Here is a 22271-nt window from a genome sequence, read left to right as displayed (position 1 = left end):
CTTTTTTCATTCTTTTCCAGCCTGCATGAACCATGGTCTTCCCCGCACACTCTGGGACAACAGGAAGTGTTTGTTTTAGTGATCAACAATGCTAGTCCAACCAGTGCGGTCCCCTCCGGTGTCCTGCCCACTGTTTGGCCTTCACTTGGACTTAGAGAAGTGCTTGTAAATCCAAAGGAAGGAAGTAGGATGTCCCCATGGCCCCAACTGGGTAGATCTGCAGCTCCTTGGAAGAGACGGTGGGCAGAAGGAGGAGAGATTTCGGCACCCCTGAAGTGAAGGGACAGTTCTACTGGCCTCACCTGTGCTCCTGGGAGCTTCTCTGCTGGTTAACCCAGAGCTGAACATAGAAGGAGTAATATTGTGAAGGAGCCCTGGGAGAGGCATCACTGAGTTGCTCCTTAGCCTTGTCCCATTCTGCAATCCGCAGTTCCCACACCTGCCAAACGGGGCTAGCCTACCTTGTCATAAGAATGAAATTATGTAAACAACCCATGTAACTCTCTTAAAGCACAGTATGAGTTACATAATAATAATGAGAGTACTGTAAATAGCTAACATTTGTTGAATACTCACTATGTGCCAGACACTGTTCTAGGCACATTCTCATGTATTAGGGCCCGTGCCCACTGATGAAGTGGTACACTCATAGGTCACCGATGATGTGCATGAAGAATGAGGCGGTTATGTAAGTGTCCCAAAGGTGCACAGCTAGGAAATGCGGAAACGGGACTTGAACTCAAGTAGTTTGGGTTGCTCGATATATGTTAGTTTTCATTTCCTAATTTATATGTTAAGATTAAAATCCACCACCGACAAAACGGGCATCACTGAATAATAGGCAGCCATATTCACACAAGGGGTACAAGTGCGACCAAGTAGGGTTTGGGGAGCTCAGCCAATTAAGCTTCTGGTTCCTTTTGTTCCCCAGGGCTTTGTGTTTTCTCTTTTTTCTTTTTTTTTTTTTAAGCATCTTTTTATTATGGCGAGCCACTGTGAGGACAGGCATGGTTTTTAAATCACATTAATTATCCATTATACTTTATCAGCTCTGAAGAAAAATTTGCTTAAACATTCATTCATTCCACAAATACTTGGGCACTTATCTGTGTCAGGCACTAGCCAAAGCTGGCACTGTTCCTGCCCTCAGGGAGTCCAGGCTCGTGTGGGGGAAACGGACATTAATCAAAGAAAGACTTAAGTAACTGTGACATTTCAGCACGAAAAGCACCACGGGAGAACGCGGCTGTGACAGCACAAATAGGGGACTGGTTGAGGTCCAGAGGGCAGGGAGAGTTTCCCGTGGGAGGTCATGAGCGAACTGAGCTGAAGGAGAGAGAGCAGCACGGGCTTCAGGAGAAGGGGGCTCTGACCGGCAGAGGGAATCGCATCTGCAAAAGCCCTGGGTGCAGGGGCTGAGGGACGGGGCATGAAGGCAGCCTGGAGGGAGGTCTCTTTGGAAGGGCCTGCGGGGTTGGAAAGCCACAGGAGAGATTCTGTTTCCTCCCCCACCAATCACTGAGGCCACACCTGGTCAGAGTACTGCTCTCCTTCCCAGGGCGACCTGCCTCTCCGCTGCTGTCATGGGCGTACCTCATTAATGTGCTGGTCTGTTCAAACACAGCATACGAAGGGTCATCTTCTAAAATCAGGATCAAAAGTTCTAAAGTAATACACTGGCTCCCCTGTCGGGAGCATTTATGAGATGAAAAGTGGGTTATTTTGCTTTGCTGTTTGGAAATGAGAACGGAAATTTGAGTAAACCAAAAGAAAAATTGTAGGCCCTTCATAAAACCACATTCTGACAACTCTTCCTAGTCTCCATCTTTAAACCGTGCTGGTTGCATTTCCTCAGACTGGAAACAAAGAAGGGCGAGTTATCTTTGTCCTAAAGATGCCTGTCAGATAGTGAGGTGGGGAAAGGAGAAAGTGCGTTTCCTCCTGCTGCTCTGCACTGGGGAAATTCTCACTTGTAGGCTGTCGAAGTGTCTTTGTAAATTCCAGAGTCTAAAAGGTGACCGGCAATGAGATCAGAAGTCACAGTGCCCTCTGAGCCCACCTGTAGGAGCCCAAACAGAGGCTGCTATTTCTGCGGTTTGCTGAGGTTTAATGTATTCACTTCTCTCTTGTCATGGAAATAAGACTCCCTGCCTTTGAGATCTCTAAGCAAATCCGACCCTCCGACCCTCCGGGCACAAGCTGCGCCCGGCAACGCTAACCACCTTTTGCTGGAAGGTTTCACTCTCAGGTGCATCAGGGGTGTGGACCAGGGATGTGGTCCTGGGGGCAAGAAACACTGCTTTTTGCCTGTGGCTTAATTTCTGCTCTATGCCTTTTGATTAGGGGAGGGTGGAGAAGCAGAGAGAAAATTGATCTTAGTCTTAGCTGGGTATTCACCAGAAACAATAAGCACTTTGTGGTCTAATCTTAGATATATTTTTAAATAGGTTTCTAATTTTATTTGGCAAACATTTTTGCATCCCAGAGAACAATTATCACCCATCTTGGGTTTCTGTGCCTGCCTGTCCCACATAGTGAAAGACTGAAGACTTGTAAACAATGATTAAACCATTTCTTCCTGTGTTTTTTCCTCATTGGAATTCACTGTACCTCCCTAAGACTTAACTAAACCAAACAAGATCAATGAAATGTATTCGTGGTTCTAAATAAACTTTAGACATGAAAGACAGTCCTGTCCTTGATGCCCCAGTCTGTCCTCAGAAAGCAGAAACGATCTAGACCCGGAGCGAAGACAGGAGGGGCGGGTTAGGGATTGGTGGAGATCATTCCTGACTGGGGACGGCAGGGACAGGATTTCTGGGTTGCCCCTCCAACTGGAAGATACTGCCCCTCACCTGACATGGGGCCGGGGTTCCTTAGCACGTGAGCACTGAGGGAAGTGGACCCACTGCCCTAAGCACCCCTCGCTCAGTGTCAGACCAGAGCTGTGAACAGTCCACAGTGGGGCTTGCAGTCCCCTGATGTCTTCCTGCCCCCAGATTCCCCTGCCTCTTGCCTCCCCCTGCACCTGAGGCTGCCAGAGTCACATGGGAATGAACAGAGCCTGTTGAGTGCACTGAGCGCCACATGCATCACTTCATTCTGTCTTCACGGCGACCATGTGAAACAGCTACTGTTACTACCTACCCTGTTTGCAGATAAAGAACTGGAAGCTTGCCCTGGCTGGGATTCTCAGTGGTTAGAGCATTAGCCCGCGGACCAAGGAGTCGTGGGTTCGATTCTGGTCAAGGGAACATACCCTGGTTGCGATTGGTCCCCAGCCCTGGTTGGGGGTCCTGTAGGAGGCAGCCACTCGATGTGTCCCTTTCACGTCTATGTTTCTCTCTCTCTGTCTTTCTTCCTCTCTCTCCCTCCCACTCTGAACAAAAATAGAAAAGTGTCCTCAGGTGAGGATTGAAAAAAAAAAAAGACTAGAAGCTTAGCAAAGTTCAGAAGTTTCCCCCAGAGGCCCACAGCTGGGAGGGGACCCAGGCTGTGCACAGCCTCTGCTCCTCCATGACTCATCCAAACATCTAGCTCGCTGTGCATTTAACACAAGGTACTTTAATTGTCAACTGGTTGTGTGACCATACCTAAGTCAAATAACCTCCTTGACCCTCGCTTTCTACCTCTTCAGAGTAAGAGCTAAAATCATGTTCATTGAATAAATGCTCCTTGGGCATCTACTATGACTGAGACACAGTCCCTGCCCTCGTGGAACTTGTTACAGCTGCAGCAAATCTGTCGCGAAGTAGGACCCGATCTGATTGACAGCCTGGGGGCCGCCTGGCTGTGGGGAGTGTGGAGAATAGCGCAGCAGTACTGCGGCCCTTGGCCCTCGGGAGGCGGTGCTGGCTCCAGGCACAAGTTCCTCGCAAGCACGACCTGGCCTCGTTCTCCCCGCCTAGCAGGTCGGGTCCTACTATTCTCATTTTCCGGATGAGGACACCAGGGCCCAGAGTTCGCTAACGTGCCTGTTTTGTACAGCTTGGAAATGGCAGCTCAGGAGTTCCCGTTCTCACAAGTCTGACCCCAAGGGCCCATCACTGTGCTCTTCTGAGCAAGACTCCACGCTCCAGCTAGTGTGATTTCTGTAGGGACTTGACTCCCACCTCGACTCGGTCATTTCAGAAAGGGATGTCTAATGGTAAGTGCTTAGGAATGAGAGAGGTCTTCCCACGTTCCTTATGATCACAGACATGCCCCCTCGTATACGTCTTCTGAGGAGACTTTTTCAGAGATTGAACCTTGGACTGCCTACACCAGGATGCCCTGGGTCCCAGCACAGGGCCTACTGAATCAGACTCTCCTGATAGGAGGCCTGGGAATCAGCATGTCCAACAAACCCTCTGGGAGAGTCTTATTCTTGCTAAAGCTGGAGCTTGTTTTCTAGGGGTATGTATGAACCCTGGCAGAACCATGTGTCATATGCACTGTATGATTTTTCTACAAATCCAATTCTCTGTGGTTTAAATCCCTGTGGCCTGAATTACCTGGCTTTAAGGACAAAGCTGCCATCAAAGGCACCTCTATTTCACTGCATCTGAAAGCCAGCTTTTCGGGGGAGTCCTGTCGTGTCCTGGAAAACCGAGCACTGGCTGAAAGCTTTCCTGTATGGAGTGTAAGGTTTTCTTTGGGATGAGATCCCACTGTTAGGGTAGCTGTATGCTTTGGGTTACTTGTTTTTCTTCTGTGAGATATTCATGGGTAGGACTCTGAAGTTCAAAGGGGCCCGTGGGGAGAGGCCCACTGGGCAGGAATCTCAGACCCAGAGTAAGGGTCTCTCACCCACCAGTGAGGGGACCCCCAGGTCAGGGGCCCCGGTGAAGTCATAGTCAGGGCCCTCAGCGGGAGAGCTTTGAGAGGATGCCCGCCTGCTCCCCACCCCAGCCTGGGCTCTGCTGCTCTGAGCCAAAGTCTTCTGATGGAGGATTCAGGAGCAGGAGGGCCAGCTTTGAAGTCCGACAGACCTGGGCTTCAGTCCCGGCCTCACTGTTTACAGGCCGGATGACCTCATTTCTCCAAGCCTCTGTTTCCTGCCTTGTAGGGCACAGACAGCAATAAAACATACCTCTTGTGCGGTTTATGAGGATTAAATGAGATGACGCAGTCTAACTCCCAACACATGATAAGGTTCAGTTCTAGGGAAGGGTTCTTACCCGCTCCCTGCCTGCAGGCTGAGCTTCCCCTGTGGCTCACGCTCCCTCGGCCAGCTGCACTGTAGAAATGTGGGGTGGCTCTCCCTCCGCCACCTGCTGACTGCCAGCTCCTTCCACGCTGCAGGGACCAGCACCGGGCAGCTCCTCGCGCCTCAGCTGCTTTGCCCAGATTCGCTCAGCTCCCTCATTGTCTTTTGCACTATTTGGACTTTTTTTTTTTTTTTTCCTTTTTTTTTTTTTGTTCAGATAGAGTGGGAGGGAGAGAGAGGAAGAGAGAGAGAAACATCGACGTGAAAGGGACACATCGAGTGGCTGCCACCGGCACAACCCAACCAGGGCCGGGGACAAACTGCAATCGAGGTACGCACCCTTAGCGGGAACCGAACCCGGGTCTCTCTGGACCGCAGGCCGACGCTCTAACTGCTGAGCCAAACCCGCCAGGGCTATTTGGACTTTTATGGTCACATCGCAGTTAAACAAAAAAAACACTTAAAAGTCAAGGTCCCATGTTAGGAACCCCATCAAGGACCAGGAAGAAAAACAAACACACACAAAGTGTTACAAAGCTTGACTACTGTTTTTGATACTGTTTTTAAAAGCAGGGCATTCACTCCCAACCTAACCGTTACTACTTTAGAAACAATCATAACAAACCTGAAGTTAGAAGCAGGCGAGTTTTAGAAGCAGGAATGCTGCCACGCATTGGGACTTGCTGAGAGCAGCAAGAAGAACCCTCTGGGAACTCACAGCAAAGAGAAAGAGAGGATGGGAAGAGAGGGAGGGAAGGGGGAGAGAAAGGGAGGGCACAACTGATAGGAATATTATTTATCAGTTAAAAGGAAAGAAATACTGATTCACACTACAATATAGATGAGCCTTGAAAACTTGATGCTGCCTGAAAGAAGCCAGTCACAGAAGGCCATGTATTTTTTTCAACGTACATGAAATGGTCAGAAGAGAGCAATCCATATAGACAACAGATAGATTAGTGGCTATTAGGGCTGGGGATGAAATAGGGAGCTGGGAGTAATGAAATTGTACTAAAATTGGTTGTGCTGATGGTCTCACAACTCTGTGAATATAATGAGAACCAATGAATGTACACTATTTAAAGAAATAGTCCAAAAAGTTTGAAGTCATTCATTGAAGGGCAGTAATTCTCTGAAAGGTGTGGTTGGGGTGGGGGATGTCTAGGAGGTCCCCAAAATGCTTTCAGAGGGCCCATAAGGTCGAAACTACTATTATGTAGTACTAAGGCCTTACATGGCTTTTTCGCTCTCGTTGCCTCATGGGTATACAGTGGAGATTTTCCAGAGGTCACCTGACATCGACGACTTGGTAGCTCCGCAGAATAATGGAATATGTGCCTGTGTATTCGTGTGCTTTAAATTCCTCTGTCTTAATTCTTAATACAGTCAATGTTGATAGACATAACCCACAGGAAACAACAGCTCTTCAGGGCCCTCGGTGATTTTTAAGTGTCAAGGAGTCGTGAGGCCAAGGAGTTTCAGCACCACGGGGAGAGGGGGTACGGCCACTGCGCCCCACAGCCTTGACATCCTGCCTGAGAGCAGAGCAGCGTGCTGACTGGGGCCGCCAGAAAGCTCCCGGGGCCGCAGCGCCCTCCCCGCAGGCCCCCGGAGCGAGTGCGTGGGGGAGCCAGAGCGTGCCCCTGGAACACCATCGCAGTCATCTTCTAGTTCCCCAAGAGGCGCACAGCTAGTGCTCAGGAAGTATTTTGGAATTGAGGTAACTGACTTTTGGTGTGTCTGTGGAGGACCAGAGAGGTTTGTGATTCCATTTGAAAACATTTCCTGCACAATAGCTAAAATTTGGCTAAAATGATTTCCTACTTCAGAGAGTGACACCCCACCCCCACCCCCGCCAGGAGCCTGCATTACACCACTGCCTGGCACTGCAAGAGCTCAGGCCCTGGAGACAGCCGGCCTCGGGCCCCTTTCCCTTGGGGTCTGAGGGGAGCAGCGCCCCTCGCAGCCGTGTGGCTCAGCAGCTCTGGGCACTGCACCACCTGGAAAACAGCCTGGCTCCCCTCTTTCGAGCTAGCCATCCCCTAGCTTCTCTGTTTTCGGGCACATAGGTCTCCCAAGGACCTAGTCACAGATGTGGGGATAAGATTCGACACTGCACGGAAAGCCCCGACCTCGGTGCCCCGAGGTAGACAGAGCTTGTGACATGGTCGCTCAGGGTCGCCTTCAGCTCATTGCCAACAAACTGGAGGTGACGATGGAACGCCACAGAGAGACTGCGACGTCACATTTCCCAACGAGCAGCACTCTCTATCTAAGACTGCTATTTTTGTAAAGCCCTTGTGTGGTCATCTGTTTGCTCCTGCTCTAATCACACCCACACGGAGCAGGCCCAGACTAGATGCCAAGGAAGCTGAGATTCACAGTCCATACTTTCTAGAGCCTCGTGGACAGACGTTCACAGACACCCACACAGCACAGATCAGCACAGGAGACACTCTGCTGACAGAATGAGAGCTGACTTCGGTGAGCATTTACTATGTGTGGGGCAAGGCACTTTTCATGCCTGGCATAATTCATCTTCACAGTGACCCTCAGAGCAGGTGCTGTTATTACCCCCTTTACAGAGGAGGAAACTGAGTCATAGGCTAAGTAACTCGCCAAAAGTCCCAGAGCTAATGAATGACGGAGCCTGAGCATGAACCCAGGTAGTCTAGTTCCAGGGCCGGTTCTCTTATGCAGGAGGGTATAGCCTCTCTTACCCATCCAGCCCCTGCAGCGACAAGTCAGAGTCCGCCTGCTTCCTCAGGAGGGCTCGGGGTGGGGAGGAGCGCATGGAGTTGAGAGTCAAGAGACCAGAGTTGAAGTCCTGGCTCTTCTACTCGCATCTGTATAATTCCAGCAATTTACTTATCTTCCCCGAGCCTTAGTTTCTTCATCTAAAAAGTGAGGGTGATCATGGGACCTGTCTCAAAATGTGTTGGTAGGATTGTACAAAATACTGCAAGCCAATATGGTGCTGTGGGTAAAGGAATAGAGTGAGGGAACCAGGTCAGGTCAAGGTCATGCTGACTATTGACCCTGGAGAAGTTACTTAACCGCCCTGAGCCTTAGTTTCATCCTCCATATAATAGAGATAAGCAAATGCTTGGTATGAGATTTATATGAGACTGTACGTACGAAAGGGCTGAGCACAGGTTAGCTGTTGTCATTATGTACAAGGGATTGGCGAGCTGCAAAGCAGGACAATACTACTACTGTAATGAGGCCAGTCTTCAGCTCCAAGCAAACCAAGTTCCTGTTACTGATCGGGACAGGGAGACATCAATGACATCATGGTCTTGGCACGCTCCAACTTTTAAAGGATTCTGTGCTCTAAGCTTTTACAACTCCATGTGGTCTCAAGCAGCAGCAGCAGCAGCAGCCGGGAGCTTGTCAGAAATGCAGACTCTCAGGTCCCACCCAGACCTCCTGGGTCAGAATCTGCACTTTGACGAGATCCCCAGCTAGTTCCTATATGCACTGGTGTCGCATGGAAAGAAAGAATGGTGATGACAGTTTCGGGCCTGGGATGGGATGGGTTAATGTTTAGTTTGGCTCCTGCCAAGGCACCGGAAACAGAAGGTTCCAGAGATTGAAGCGTATGGACTGATGGGACAGGAAGGCTCCCTTCCTGCCTGTGTCCTGGACGGTCAGGGGCTCCAGCCTGGGACCTGCACTGAGCCTCGAGCTGCGGTGAGGAGGGTCCTGGGCCTGCAAATCAGAGGGCATGCTGGGACAAAGGGAGGCCTGAGGTCTCTCCTCGGGCCACCTAGGCTCAGAGTTGCCAGAATGAGCCTGAGAGGTTCAGTGCCCAGGCTAAGGCCATATGAGGTCTGAGGCAGAGTGGAGAGGGCCAGAGGAATGTCACAGCTACCTGAGCAGGGCTGTCCCAAGGGAGGCCGGGTGGCCAGCACTGGGACAGCTGTGTGAAGGCCTCTGAGGCCTCCCTGCTGCACCCAGCCTGCCCTCTGGCCCCTGCGTCCCTGGCCCCTGGTGGGTGGGAGCAGGGCTGGGATCCCGGACGCAGAGCGGTGACCATGCTTTCCCCTCAGTGCTGGAGCAGCTACTCCCCGAGCTCACAGGGCTGCTCAGCCTCCTGGACCACGAGTACCTCAGCGACACCACCCTGGAGAAGAAGATGGCCGTGGCCTCCATCCTGCAGAACCTGCAGCCTCTCCCAGGTCAGACGTCAGCACTCTGCCCAGAGCTCCTCAAGAGCCTTCAGTCTCCCCAGGGCCTGCTGGCAGGAGGAAGCCTACACCTCACAGCATAGCATTCAGCACTGTATGTGGCCTGGCCGACGTCCGCACCCACTTCGGCCCTTCTCCACCACGGCCCTGCCTGTGCTCTTTGTGCTTCTGCGTCCTCAGCCCACTGCAGATCACACACTCTGCCCGTGTCCCACACTCGCAAACACACCACACACCACGTTCTCACACACACCTCACCTGCAAGCACACCCATAACGGGCGATGTCACCGGCCGCCTCACAGGACTGGGAGGAGGAAAGGGGCTGTGGCCTGCTAGCCTGCCGAGCCCCTGTCACCTGGCCAGCCCCAGAGCAGCCCCTGTATTCCGCTTTCTGTCCCGGGCGCTGAGCATGCTTTTCCTGGGAGAAGGAGATCCTCAGTAACAATGTAAACACGAAAATAAGGTTTGAAAACCAAGGAAACCATTTCAGTTGTGCACATGCTTTGCCAACTGAGTGTTGTGTCCCGTGTGGGATAGAAGCCTGAGTGGGGCGGGGGAGACCTGGCCCCTCCCCGGAGCCAGCAGCCCTGGGTCCCCACCCTCCTCACTGTCGGTGTGTTCTTCTTCCCAGCCAAAGAAGTCTCCTATCTGTATGTGAACACAGCCGACCTCCACTCCGGGCCCAGCTTCGTGGAGTCCCTCTTTGAAGAATTTGGTAAGTGACCCTCTCCTGACATGTCTGCAGAAGAGTCCCAGACTAGGCAGAGAAATGCCTGCACCTGGGCCTGGCTCCAGCATTACAACACTGATCACTTTCGGCAAGTCCCTGGGCCTCTCTGGGCCTTGCCAGGTCTGCAAGTCCAGTCAAATCTGTAAGGTCATGGGAAATCATCCCCAAATTTTGAGGAAACAAAGGGATGAACATGCAGGCCAAAGAAGGGATGGCACATAGGGCATTGTCTTGCCTGCTACTTGGCATTGGTCAGCAGCGGCCGCCTGGGACCCTGGGCTGAGCAGTGCAGTGGCCGGTGGGCGGAGCAGCTGGGTGGGGCCACCAGCAGAGTGTGCAGTGCCCGCCCACCTCGAGGGAGGACAGTGCTCCTCAACACAGGGAGGAAGCTCTGGGCCAGTGAGAGAGTGTTAGGGGCTGACAGACGTAGGGAACACCTGCTTCCATGACACAACCCTTACAAATGTGCAGAGCATTGTACCGAAGGTATCTCATATGATCCTCTCCATTACCCTGAGAGATAGACAAGGCCATTTACAGATGAGAAGACCACGTCTCAGAGTGATGAAGTCATTTGCTCATTAGGGTTACTAATGGAGTTGGTGGTGGACCCCAAATCCAGCCCTCTTCCTGCTCTGCCAAGCTCATCCTTGGCTTTCTCTGCCCAATGGCCTAACCCTTCATAGACTGTGACCTGAGCGACCTTCGGGACATGCCGGAGGACGATGGGGAGCCCAGCAAAGGAGCCAGCCCTGAACCAGCCAAGAGCCTGTCTCTGAAACATGTGAGTCATGGACTGGCTTCCCACACCATCAGGCCCTGTGTTCCTCTGGAGGAGCAAGGGAAGCTCCCCACCCCCCAGTGCTGGGGACGCTCCTGGAGGTATAGGACCCTGTTCTCTCTTCCACGTGGTAGTTAAGGGCAGAAAGTGCACCAGGAGAACATTTTCATGACTCATGCTCACTGCTGAGCAGAGACAACGTGGTGAACTGACCTGTCCGTTCAGGCCCAAAGGACAACTCCACCCAAACTGTGCCTGCAGTGATACAGGTGGAGGGATAGGGAAAGCTCTGGAGCTGAAGTTGGGTGGCCTCTTCCCTCTTCCCTACTGCTCTGTGACCTCAGGCAAACCACTTACTCTCTCTGAGCCTGAGTTTTTCACCTACAAAGATAAGGTTTGGATCATATCCAAGGTTCCCAGCCTCAGGGCCATAGAATTAGGACAAGGAACCCATATTCACATCAGGCATTGTCCGTCAACTGCATGATTCACTGTCATCAGCATCAGCCATACCAATTGTTGACAACTTATGTCCTTTACATGCTCACAGCAACTGAGTGAGGTTGGCAGTATCATTATCCTCATTTTATAGGTAAGGAAACTGAGGCTCAGAGAGAATAAGTGACATGTCGACGTCCCACAACTAGAAAGTAATAAAGTGTAGCTGTAAAGTCAGGGTTCCCCAGCCCGGAGCCTAAGCTCTTGGCCAAGAGGCAGTTCGCCTCACTGAAGAACGTCTCACGTGTACTTGTCCTGCTGTTCCCCATAGGCATGTAGAGGTGGCTCGGCGCGTTACAGAACTCACGGCGGCTTTGGATAATGCTGCATGTGCTCACTCAGTGTATAGCTAACTACTTCTGTGTGACAGTCCACAAAACTTTTAGACATTACAGAGGAGCCCTGATGCTAAAATATTTTGCATGAGAAACACAGGACCAACCAAGTAAACTCTAAGGTTTCCCAGATCTGCTCTTCTGCAAGTCTATTAGACATTATGGCCAACAGTCAGATCCTGCCTTGTAGGAGCGCCTGCCTCCCTCCCCCAGCCTCCTCCCTGCTGTGCTGCTCCCCTCTGCTCTCCTGGCCTCTCAGTCTCACATACCTCCTCCTCCTCCCTCCAGGCAGCGGGCCTGCCTCCACCACTCCCAAACAGGCCTCCACCTGAGGACTACTATGAGGAGGCCCTTCCCCTGGGGCCAGGCAAGTCCCCAGAGTACATCAGCTCTCACAGTAAGTTCTGGTCCCCCTGGGAGTCAAGGGCAAGGGGTAGGAGGCTCCTCTCCTGAAGCTCCAAGCCTGGCAGCCACCCAGCCATGCCCACCTCCTGAGCACATGGCCTCTTTAGTGACGCTCTGGGTGCATCAGTAGGTATGGACCCAGGGGTCAGGAGTTTGGGCTCTAGTCCCAGTTCTGTGTGGCCTTGGACAACCCCCTTCCCTTCTCTGGGCCTCTGTTCCCCTTAGAATAAGAAAGGGGGGCTGGCTACATGCATGGAAGTGCCCTAGGGTGGAGATACGCAGACCACCACCGCCGCACAGCCGCTAGCCCTGAAGCTGGTGCTAATCCAAGTCCTCTTCAGTGGTCTGGTGACAGGATGTGTGTTCCAGCAGAATCACATCTTACAGGGGACGAGGTTATAAAGTCAAGGCATATGATAAAAAAGCACATGGTCAAAATCAGAAATCTGCAGAGTGTGGGCACCCCAGGGAATGTATGAGAAATGCTAGAAGCTTCATTTACATTTTGATCAACACATCTTTTTAAATTTCTATGTGAATATTTTGTAGTGTTTATAATCTAATAATAGCATGATGCTTGTAATTAGCCTAATTTAATTGTGTATGTATAATACAGACGCACATATAGTTATATATATATATGATTTATACATAAATAAGCATATCTCATGACTATATTTTTACAGATAGGTGAGCACAATAAAATAATTTAGAGAGCACTGGGACAGATTACCTTTGGAAGTCTCCTAAACTGGCCACAAAGGAGAGTGTTTGGTTTTGACTTGTCTCTCGATCGGCTTCCTCCAAGTCGCCAAAGTGGCTGTTGCTTTGAGGATCAGATAAGCCACTGGCTTGGGTGTAGGGATTTAACATTCCACACAAGAAAGTACACAATGGCCCTGGCCAGTGTGGCTCAATGGTCAGAAAGTCAACCCCCGAACCAAAGAGTCACAGGTTCGATTCCTGGTCAAGGGCACATACCTGGGTTGCAGGTTTGATCCCTGGCCCCAGTCAGGGCTCGTGCAGGAGGCAACCAATCGATGTGTCTCTTTCACATCGATGTTTCTCTCTCTCTGCCTCTTTCTCTCCCCCTCCCTCTCCCCCTCTCTCTCTCCCTCCCACTCTCTCTCTCTAACAAAAAATATATATACATACATATACATACAGATACATATACATATATACATATACATATATATATATATATATATATATATATATAATCAATGGAAAACATATCCTCAGGTGAGGATTAACAACAACAAAAAAAGGTACATGATGGTTTCGGATGACCAGCATGGTAGTTGAACGTGTATACAATAATGTTTGTGTGCTGCTAGCCTATTATTCATCAGCACAGTGGAATATTTTCCAACCACAAAAAAGGTAAATCAAATAGGTCTTCTGTGCTGATCAGAAATGAATTCCACGATACTTCATTGAATACGTTCATTTTTTAACAGGATACACACATGCACATACATTCATTTTAACAGTTTTTCTAGGATATGCAAGAGACTCTTAACAGTACTTTCCTGAGGGAAATAAATAGAAATCTGGGTGAAGGGAACCAATATTCCCATTCAGATGCTTTTGTGCTGACTGTGCCTTTCACGAAACATGGGCATATACATTTTTTACTGTAGTAAAATACCCGTCACAGAAAACACCATTTCTAGCACTTGTGACCGGTTGGGGGCACTCCGCGCGCTCACAGTGCTGTGCACCGGTCTAGTTCCCAGATACTCTCCTGGTCAAGCAGGAAACCAGTACCTATTCAGCGGTCACTCCCTATTCCCCCTCCCCCAGTCCCTGCCGATCACCAATCTGCCTTCTGCCTCTGTGGATTCGCCTCTTCTGGACATTTCACATAGTAGAAGCATACAATGTGCAGCCTTTTGATTCTGGCTTATTTCCCTTGGCATGATGTTCTCAAGGTCCATCCATGTCATTGCATATGTCAGTACGTCTTTCCTTTATGGCCAAATAATGTTCCACATTCTGTTTACACATTCATCAGCTGATGGACATGTGGGTTGTTTCCACCTCTGGGCTGCTGTGGTATATTATTTTTATGATCACTAAACTAGTTAAAACGAAGTGAAATGGTGAAGCTGGACAGGTGGTCAGCGGCTCTCTTCAGCCTTCAGTCGTGGGGTCTCGTGTCCCTGCAAGCAGCTGTGGCCTTTGGGGCAGGTGACTGTTTTCTCCGCTGGAGAGCAGGGAGGAAGAAGGGAATGAGGTGCTGCAGGCCCTGAGTCCGGGTCAGGCCCTCAGCTGAGGGCGGCTTCTCCACGGCCCAGAGGCTCACTCCCTCTTGGCTGGGACAGAGAAGCCACCTCTGCAAGCAGCGGGGATCCTGGGGCAGCAGGGAAGGGAAGGCCTCAGGCAGGGCCAGGGGCCTTGTCCAGGGAGCGAGCGCCAAGCCCATCAGGGAGTATCCTTCCTCTCACACACATTATGCAGTCCTGCCAGGTGTCTGAGCACTGTGGTGAGGTGCCCCTCCCTCACCCCCCCCCAGTCCACCCCTCAGGGCATGTCACCAGCACTGAGGCCTCAGAGTGCCTGCTGGGAGATAGAACTGGATGTCCCAGTGGCTGAGAATCGGAGCACTGCCGTCCGTCCTCCGGAAACAGATGGACGCAGGGCCTGGGAGCCCAGAGCAGGCTCTGAAGAGCAGTGTGGTGTGAGAGCGGGTTGACTGGGTGAGGGACGGTTTCTGAAGGAGGGGACGTGCCCCTCTCCCCTAGGCTGACAACCTTGGTTCTCATCCAGGCTCTGTCACTAGCAAAGTGTGTGTAGCTCAGTTTCCCCATCTGTAAAATGGGGCTGATACCTGCATCCCTGCGTTAAGGGAATTGGAGGAAATGATAACAATGATAGTTGGCATTTTTCTGTGTGTCATATTCTGTGTGTCGTGCACTGTGCTGAGAGTTTATATGCATTGCATTACTCATCCAAGGTGGGAACTGTTCATGTCACTTTAAGGTGAAGAAGCTGAAACACAGAGAAACTGTTTTCTTTCCAAGGTCACTCAGTAAATGGTGGAGACAGATTTGAACTGAAATCTGATCAATCCCAAAGTATATGCCCTTAGACCACTGGACTGCAGAGTGTGCTCCAGAGATTTGTCTACATCAAAATAACCTTGTTGAAAAAAAAATCCAACTCCTTGGCGTTCAATATATTTTCTATTTTTACACGTTTTTAAATGTCCTATTAAATAGTTGGGGTTTTTTAATGCAGATTCCTCAACCCAGTCCACACCAGTGAATCAGAGTTTTGGGGGATACAACCCCAGGATCTGCATTTTAAAAAGACAGCTGGTAATTCTGAAATGGAATAAAATTTGAGATAACGCCCACCCTGGCCTGTCTGCACCCCTGGAAGGGGGGTATTGTGTTGTGAAAACAGCACAGGCAGCTGCTGTAGTTACTCTTCCACGCATTATTATTAGCTCCTCTAAGTCCACTTCCTCCTTTGTAGTCGCGAAGGCTCCGAGTACTGCTTTGACAGAAAGACGGGGATGCATCAGGAAGTGAGCAGAAGAGCTGAGTGGTAGAGAATGAGGCAGAGGCAGAGTTGGGAGGGGTCTGGGATCCCATCTGTGCAGTGCAGGGACCAAGCTGTGACCAGGACACACACCCACACACACCAATGCTCGGGGCACGGAGAAGGGGCTGCCCACTCTCTGCCTGCCAAGGTCAGAGAAGAGATCTTTGAGCTGGGTCTTGAAGGGTGAGTAGGAGTTGTCTGGGAAAAATTAAGAGGGCACAGGGAATAGCACGAACAAGGCCGGGAGGTGTGACAGTGCCCACCAGGGCAGTTCCTGGTGACAGGAGCACAGTGGGCATGTGGGAGCTACAGTAGATGAGATGCACCGAGGAGGCCCAACACCCTGGCTGGGAAGAGCCGCAGGGAGTGCCACTCTCTCGCCCCGGGGGGGAAATGGTGTCCAAGGTCTTCCCCAGCCCTGGCCCCTGGACTCTGGCTGCATTTCTCCAAGGTGCAACTCTTTCTGCCACGCCCACAGATGGCTGCAGCCCAGCCCAGTCCATTGTGGATGGCTACTATGAGGACGCAGACAGCAGCTACCCCTCGACCAGGATGAATGGAGAGCTGAAGAACTCCTGTGAGTACCAGTGGACCTGCAGGGGGGTTCTGTCCCCTTGACCTGACCCTTGGCATGCAGGTGCCCACCACCCCCTGACCGCCCAAGGGTCACCATGGGGGCCCCAAAGCCCTTGCCCTCAGTGACCTCAGGATTCAGTGGGCAGGGCACTGGCACAGGAGTCAGGAGCCCCTGATGGAGCCTTTGCCCTGTCCCTTGGTGACTGACCTTAGACAAGTCATTTCTTCTCTTTGAGCCTCCAGCATCCTTATGTATAAAATGGGGATTTTCTGGAGTGCCATGAGAATGACCGGAGACAGTGGTGCAGAGATGATGGGGTAGTGACAATCGCTGATGTTTTCTGAGCACTCACTGAGTGCCAGGGACTTCAGCAAACACTCCGCATTCACTGACTCTCACAACAGCCCCGTTGGGTAGATACTATGATACTGTTCCTCATTATGACATTTTACTGATGAGGAAACTGAAGCTCTCAGGAGTGAAGTCACCAAGGCCGCAACGCTGGTGGTACATGTAAAATGCAGCGCGCGTGTGGGTGTTCAGTCACTATGTGATCACACCTCACACCCACCCCTTTGTGGTCCCGGGCCCCAGAGCAGGGGTGCCTGCGGAGGGGGGGGAGGTGCCTCCCAGCTGATGGCACAGTGGCAGGTCCTTTCCCGTGGCGCCTGCAGACAATGACTCTGACGCAATGAGCAGCTCCTACGAGTCCTATGACGACGAGGAAGAGGAAGGGAAGGGTCTGCAGCCCACACACCAGTGGCCCTCCGAGGAGGCCTCCATGCACCTGGTGAGGGACTGCAGGATATGTGCCTTCCTGCTACGGAAAAAGCGCTTTGGGCAGTGGGCCAAGCAGCTGACCGTCATCAAGGAGGACCAGCTCTTGGTGAGTGGGCATGGAAGCATTCCTCTTGGCCTCCCGTGGACTCTTGCACGTGTGTGTATCTGTGTGTGTGTGCGGGCTGTCTGCCTCGGTTACTCTGGGCTTGCTTTGCACACAGAGGTTCAAAGCCTGGTGCTTTAAAATTGGTGCTCTGCCACTGGAATAGAATTTTTTAAAAAACAAAAAAACTAGAAGACCTGACAGACTTTACCAAGAGTTTGTTTTGCCAGAGACAAATTTTTTTATCCCTTTATTATTTTTTTAACCCTCACCTGAGGACATGCTTAGAGAGAGGAAGGGAGAGGGAGAGAGAGAAAAAAACATCGACTGGGAATCAAACCGGCAACCTTTCAGTGCACGGGATAACACTCCACCAACTGAGCCACTCCGGCTGGGCTTTTATCACTCTAAAACAACGTTTGCTACTTTTCATTATGCAAGTGTCTGTTTATAAAACTAAAGCAAAACAGCCCTGGCCGGTTTGGCTCAGCAGTTAGAGCGTTGACCTGCGGTCCAGAGAGACCCAGGTTTGGTTCCCACTAAGGGCACATACCTCGGTTACAGTTTGTCCTCGGCCCTGGTTGGGTCATGTGGGTGGCAACCATTCAATGTGTCCCTTTCACATCGATGTTTCTCTCTCTCTCTCTCCCTCCCACTCTATCTGAACCGAACAAAAATATCAAAAAATGTCCTCGGGTGAGGATTAAAATAAATAAGTAAGTAAATAAATAAATAAACTATAGCAAAACAGAATGAAAAAGTGATTTTTAAAAACACCACCTACAATCCCATTGACCAAGAGCTAAACCACAGTTAAGTTTTATTTTGTTTTGTTTTTGAGAGTATGTTTATTATTAAAGCTGGGGACAGTGAAACAAGGAAGGGCCTGGGATCGAAGAAGCAACAGGAGAGATGCCAGACAGGGCTGCTTTGGCTCACTGGAAACGTTATGGAAAGAAGTATGTCAAGGTGGGGCTGCTGTCAGCTCACTGGAAAGTCGGAGAAAAGGGGACCTTGGAGACAGGTTCAGGGGGATAGCCCAGGATGAGCTGCCACTGCCCATTGCTCCCCAGGTTGCATGTCTCATGGGGAACCTTACAGTTTAGAGAAAGAAAATGTACTCGAAAAGGAGATTCGAGTGGGTGTGCCCCGAGGATGGTGTACCTGTTAAGTTTTAGCAGATATACTTCCACCCTCATTTTCATACATTGGTCTTTTCCAAACCTGAGCCCATGCAGCACTTGCTTTCTTGAAGTTTTTTTTTTTAGTTTGCCATCTCTCATCACTATTATTTCATAAAAGAAAATGTACCAGTAATTCAAAAATAGAAGAATGGACGTAACCTCAGAAAAAAAATAATAGCTCTTTACCCAAAAGTCTGTTGACAAGCCTTGCCTAACATACATCCATCTGAAACATGACCTTTCTCATTCTGGAGCAGTGAAAAGCTAACCCCAGTCCAGAATCAGTCTAGGATCATGACTTATCCTTTTCACGCTGTATGCCATCTATTTTTCTTAGCTTATTGCACTGGCTAGAACGTCTAGCACAATGTAAAAAGAAGTGGTGAGAGCAGATGTCCTTGTCTCAGTCCAGATCTCAAAGGAGCAGTTTCAGTAATTCACCATCAAGACTGATGTTTGCTGTGGGTTGTTTGTAGGTGTTCTCTGTCATCACATTATGGAAGTTCCCTTCTATTCCTAGTTTGCTAAGTTTATGTTATTAAAAGGTACAGAATTTGATCAAATACGTTTTCTGCTTCTGAGATAAGTAGTTGTTTGTCTCCTTTTTTCTTTTAGTATGATGAATGATATGGTTGGTTTGTGAATGTTAACCACTCTTGCATCCCTAGAATAAACCCTGCTTGGCCTTGATGCAGTATGCTTTTTATATGTGTCCGGATTCTATTTGCTAATATTTTGCTTAGGGCTTTGGCAACTGTTATGAGAGAGATTCGCCTGTAAATTTCTTTTTTTGTAATGCCATTGTCAGGTTCTGATATCAAGGTAATGCTGGCCTCATGATAAGAACTGGGAAGTGAGAATCATTATTGATAAACTGTTGACTTCCCAAACCCAACCCTCCATTTCTGCTAGAATCCTCTCTCCCACATTCCACCCATGTAGCCCATTCATAGCAAGGAGAGCTGACTTCCTCCCAGGCCAGCCTGTTCTCTTTAGAGAAGTTCTTTAGACTAGAATGATCTTCCTAGTATTGTGCTACAATTTATCTCTAGTTCCTAATAGGTAGTTGTGCCCCTGGGGCCTCTTCAGATCTGAAGATTGCCCAAAGACACCCCCTCTCTTCTCTGGGGTGAACAGCCCTAGTGCCTATCTTCATGCAGTGCCCACAGTTGGGCTGAGGTGGGGGGCGGGTCTCTATGGGGTAGGTAGAGCCTCTTGAATGGGTGTCTCCTTCCTCCACGCTCCACTCCAGGAGGCCCTGACCTCTTCTCTCCCTGTCCAGTGTTACAAAAGCTCCAAGGACCGGCAGCCACATCTGAGGCTGGCGCTGGATGCCTGCAATGTCATCTACGTGCCCAAGGACAGCCGGCACAAGAGGCACGAGCTGCGCTTCTCCCAGGGGGCTACTGAGGTCTTGGTGCTAGCACTGCAGAGCCGGGAGCAGGCCGAGGAGTGGCTGAAGGTACAGGGGCCTCTGCCCCCCTTCCACCTGCCCTCCCTTCCTTCCTCTTTCCTGGGACCAGCCCTCAGTGGGGTGGGCTCCCATCCTTGGAAAAACAGGCTTTGCCCAAGGGAGGGGGTCCGTGCCTGTGTGCGGCTTGGGCTTCTGTGTGGAAATGGGCCTCGGGTGTCTCTAGGAGACAGACCTCAGGCTGGAGGCCTGTGTTCCTTCTCATTATGTGAAACCCCTTCCTAACACCCCTACTGTGGGCCTGTCCAGCCTGCACGTATGCACCTCCCAGAATGAGGAGCGTAATATCTACGAAGGAAGCTGATGTTATCATTACATAAGCTAATTTTCTTTTTTTTTTTTAAGAAAAACCTTCCTTGTCTTATGGGAAATGTGCATCCTTCGTCCACAGTGGCCCAGCTTCTGCATCTTGCAGCTACACGGGGCAGTTACTTATCACGTCCTGGGCACTTACTTTGTGACATTTATTGATCTAAGAGCTTTACATACATCACCTCATTTACTCTTTGCGATGGGACTATTATTGTTTCCATTTTACAGACGTGGAAACTGAGACACGGAGAACTTATGTGACTTGCCAAAGGCCACACAACCAAGTGGTTGGGGCCAGGATTAGAAGGAAATCTATACCAAAGGCCACAGGCAGGGTGGCCTAGTGATGATGAGGGAGGACTGGGTGACACACAAACGAGTTCAAGTCCCAGGCCTGAGTGGCTGTGTGGTCTGCAGATGACTTCGCCTCTTCTCCTCCTCCGTCTAATGGTTCTTGTAAGAATTCTAGAGAGCACTGGACATCGTGCCCGCCAGGCAGCGAGTGCTCAGTAAAGATCAGTGATCACTGTGCGATGACGGTGAAGGCTGCACCCCCAGTCCCTTACAGTGGGCCCTCCAGCCCTGCACCCTGCCACCACTTCACCCTGACACCTTTCTCTCTCCCACTGTGATCTTCCTGCTGGAACAACGAAGCCAGACTCCTCCCTCCCCATTCCCTTCCTGCCTGTGATAACCAGCTCTCCGGCTGGAATGTTCAGTGTTTCTCATCACTGCCTCTGTCTCGGGAAGGGGAGGGAGGGAGAGGACTGTCGGAGGAGCCTCTGCCCTCAAGGGGCGGGGGAGTCAGAGAAAGAAGCCCTACAGCCAGAGTCAAGAGGCCTGTTTTAACATCTGGTTCAGGGAGGCCATTAGCCCAGAGGTTAAGGGCAGGCAACCATGGTCCCGCCCCTTGGGGCCGCACCATCCTAATCAGTAATTTAGGGACCACAGTCGTCCCTGCCAGGATACAATGGGACATTCCATGCAAAGTCACTGAGAGGTGAACCACAAATGGTGACTGTTGTTATTTCATGATCTGGATGCTTATCCTGTGTGACCTTGGATGAGTAAGTAAATGCCTTGGCGTCCAAGTGTCCATACCTTTGAAATGGAAGAGATAACCCCGGCTGCCCCACAGGCTGTTGTAAATGTCCAACACAGTCAACACAAGCGAGTCCCTCACCCTTGTGCAGGATACCCCAGTTCACATGGCCCTTCACACCCATCAGACAACCCAGTGAAGTTATGACCCAGTTACAGATGGGGAAATTGAGGCCCAGAGTGGAAAAGTGATTTCCTCAAGGCCACACAACTGATTAGCAATGCAGCAAGGTCTAGAAGCCAAACCTCTTGGTTCCTAGCCCCATATCTTTTCAACTCAAGGGACAGATACAGGAGAAAGCCTCTTTATACCCTGAGGTGCCCCACCTAGGGGGCAGGAGGCCACACTGACCTTTCTCTTCTGTCCAGTGGTCCCAACCCCTCTGCTCAGTGGCCCTGAGCACAGACCCCATTCTTCCTTCTGCTTCCACAGCACCTCTGCCCACCTGCTCACAGCTGTGCATCTTCTCCGCAGGTCATCCGAGAGGTGGGCAAGCCCGCCCCAGGGGCCGAGGGGACAGACATGCCCAGATCCCCAGTCCTCCTGTGCAAACTGGACCTGGACAAGGTACATCGATCTCCACGAGGTCTCCTCTGGGCCAGGCAGTAGGGACTCAGCACAGGCTCTTCCATGGGGGGAGTCTCATGGGACACCACTGAGGTGAAGCGGGCACCCACAGTGGTGTCATACAAGCCATGAGTGCGCGGCTCAGAGCTGGTGCAGTATAAGCGCTCGATAAACTTCTAGTGAATGGATGAATGAATGCCCAGGTCCAAGGCACAGGCCAGGCCAGAGGAGTGACTCACCCTGCCAGGACAGGAGTGGTTACATTTGAATGGAGCCAGGACAGAACTGTATTTGGCCATCAGAGTGTGCCCCCCTGCCCCATGAGTGGAGCACTTACTTAGTAGTTGGCAGGCCACTGGCAAATACATGCTAGAGTCTATGCTTTGCCCGGTACCGTGGGTGAAGAAGGGACTCAGCCCCAAATCCTAGGGGAAGGTTTAAGACCCACATACTTGGGTCTGACAAGATATAATAAAGGCTAGCAGTTAGAGA

At 50.8% G+C, this 22271-nt stretch overlaps 1 protein-coding gene across 1 annotated transcript in view; it reads left to right on the top strand.

Annotated features, from left to right (window-relative positions):
• Window positions 1–22271, top strand: part of AFAP1L1 (actin filament associated protein 1 like 1) — a 62861-nt gene that overhangs the window by 16424 nt on the left and 24166 nt on the right. The window contains exons 2-9 of the mRNA XM_036240313.1: window positions 9241–9369; window positions 10011–10094; window positions 10796–10893; window positions 12012–12120; window positions 16162–16260; window positions 16935–17146; window positions 19610–19789; window positions 21687–21779. Of these exons, the coding sequence (XP_036096206.1) occupies window positions 9241–9369; window positions 10011–10094; window positions 10796–10893; window positions 12012–12120; window positions 16162–16260; window positions 16935–17146; window positions 19610–19789; window positions 21687–21779 (1004 nt within the window). The remainder of the gene's footprint in view (window positions 1–9240; window positions 9370–10010; window positions 10095–10795; window positions 10894–12011; window positions 12121–16161; window positions 16261–16934; window positions 17147–19609; window positions 19790–21686; window positions 21780–22271) is intronic.

The sequence above is a fragment of the Molossus molossus genome, unplaced genomic scaffold, assembly GCF_014108415.1.
Source record: "Molossus molossus isolate mMolMol1 unplaced genomic scaffold, mMolMol1.p scaffold_m16_p_4, whole genome shotgun sequence".
In the NCBI taxonomy this organism is placed as follows: Eukaryota; Metazoa; Chordata; class Mammalia; order Chiroptera; family Molossidae; genus Molossus; species Molossus molossus.
Note: the sequence above shows the minus strand (reverse complement) of the source record. Positions and strands in the feature narration are given on the sequence as shown.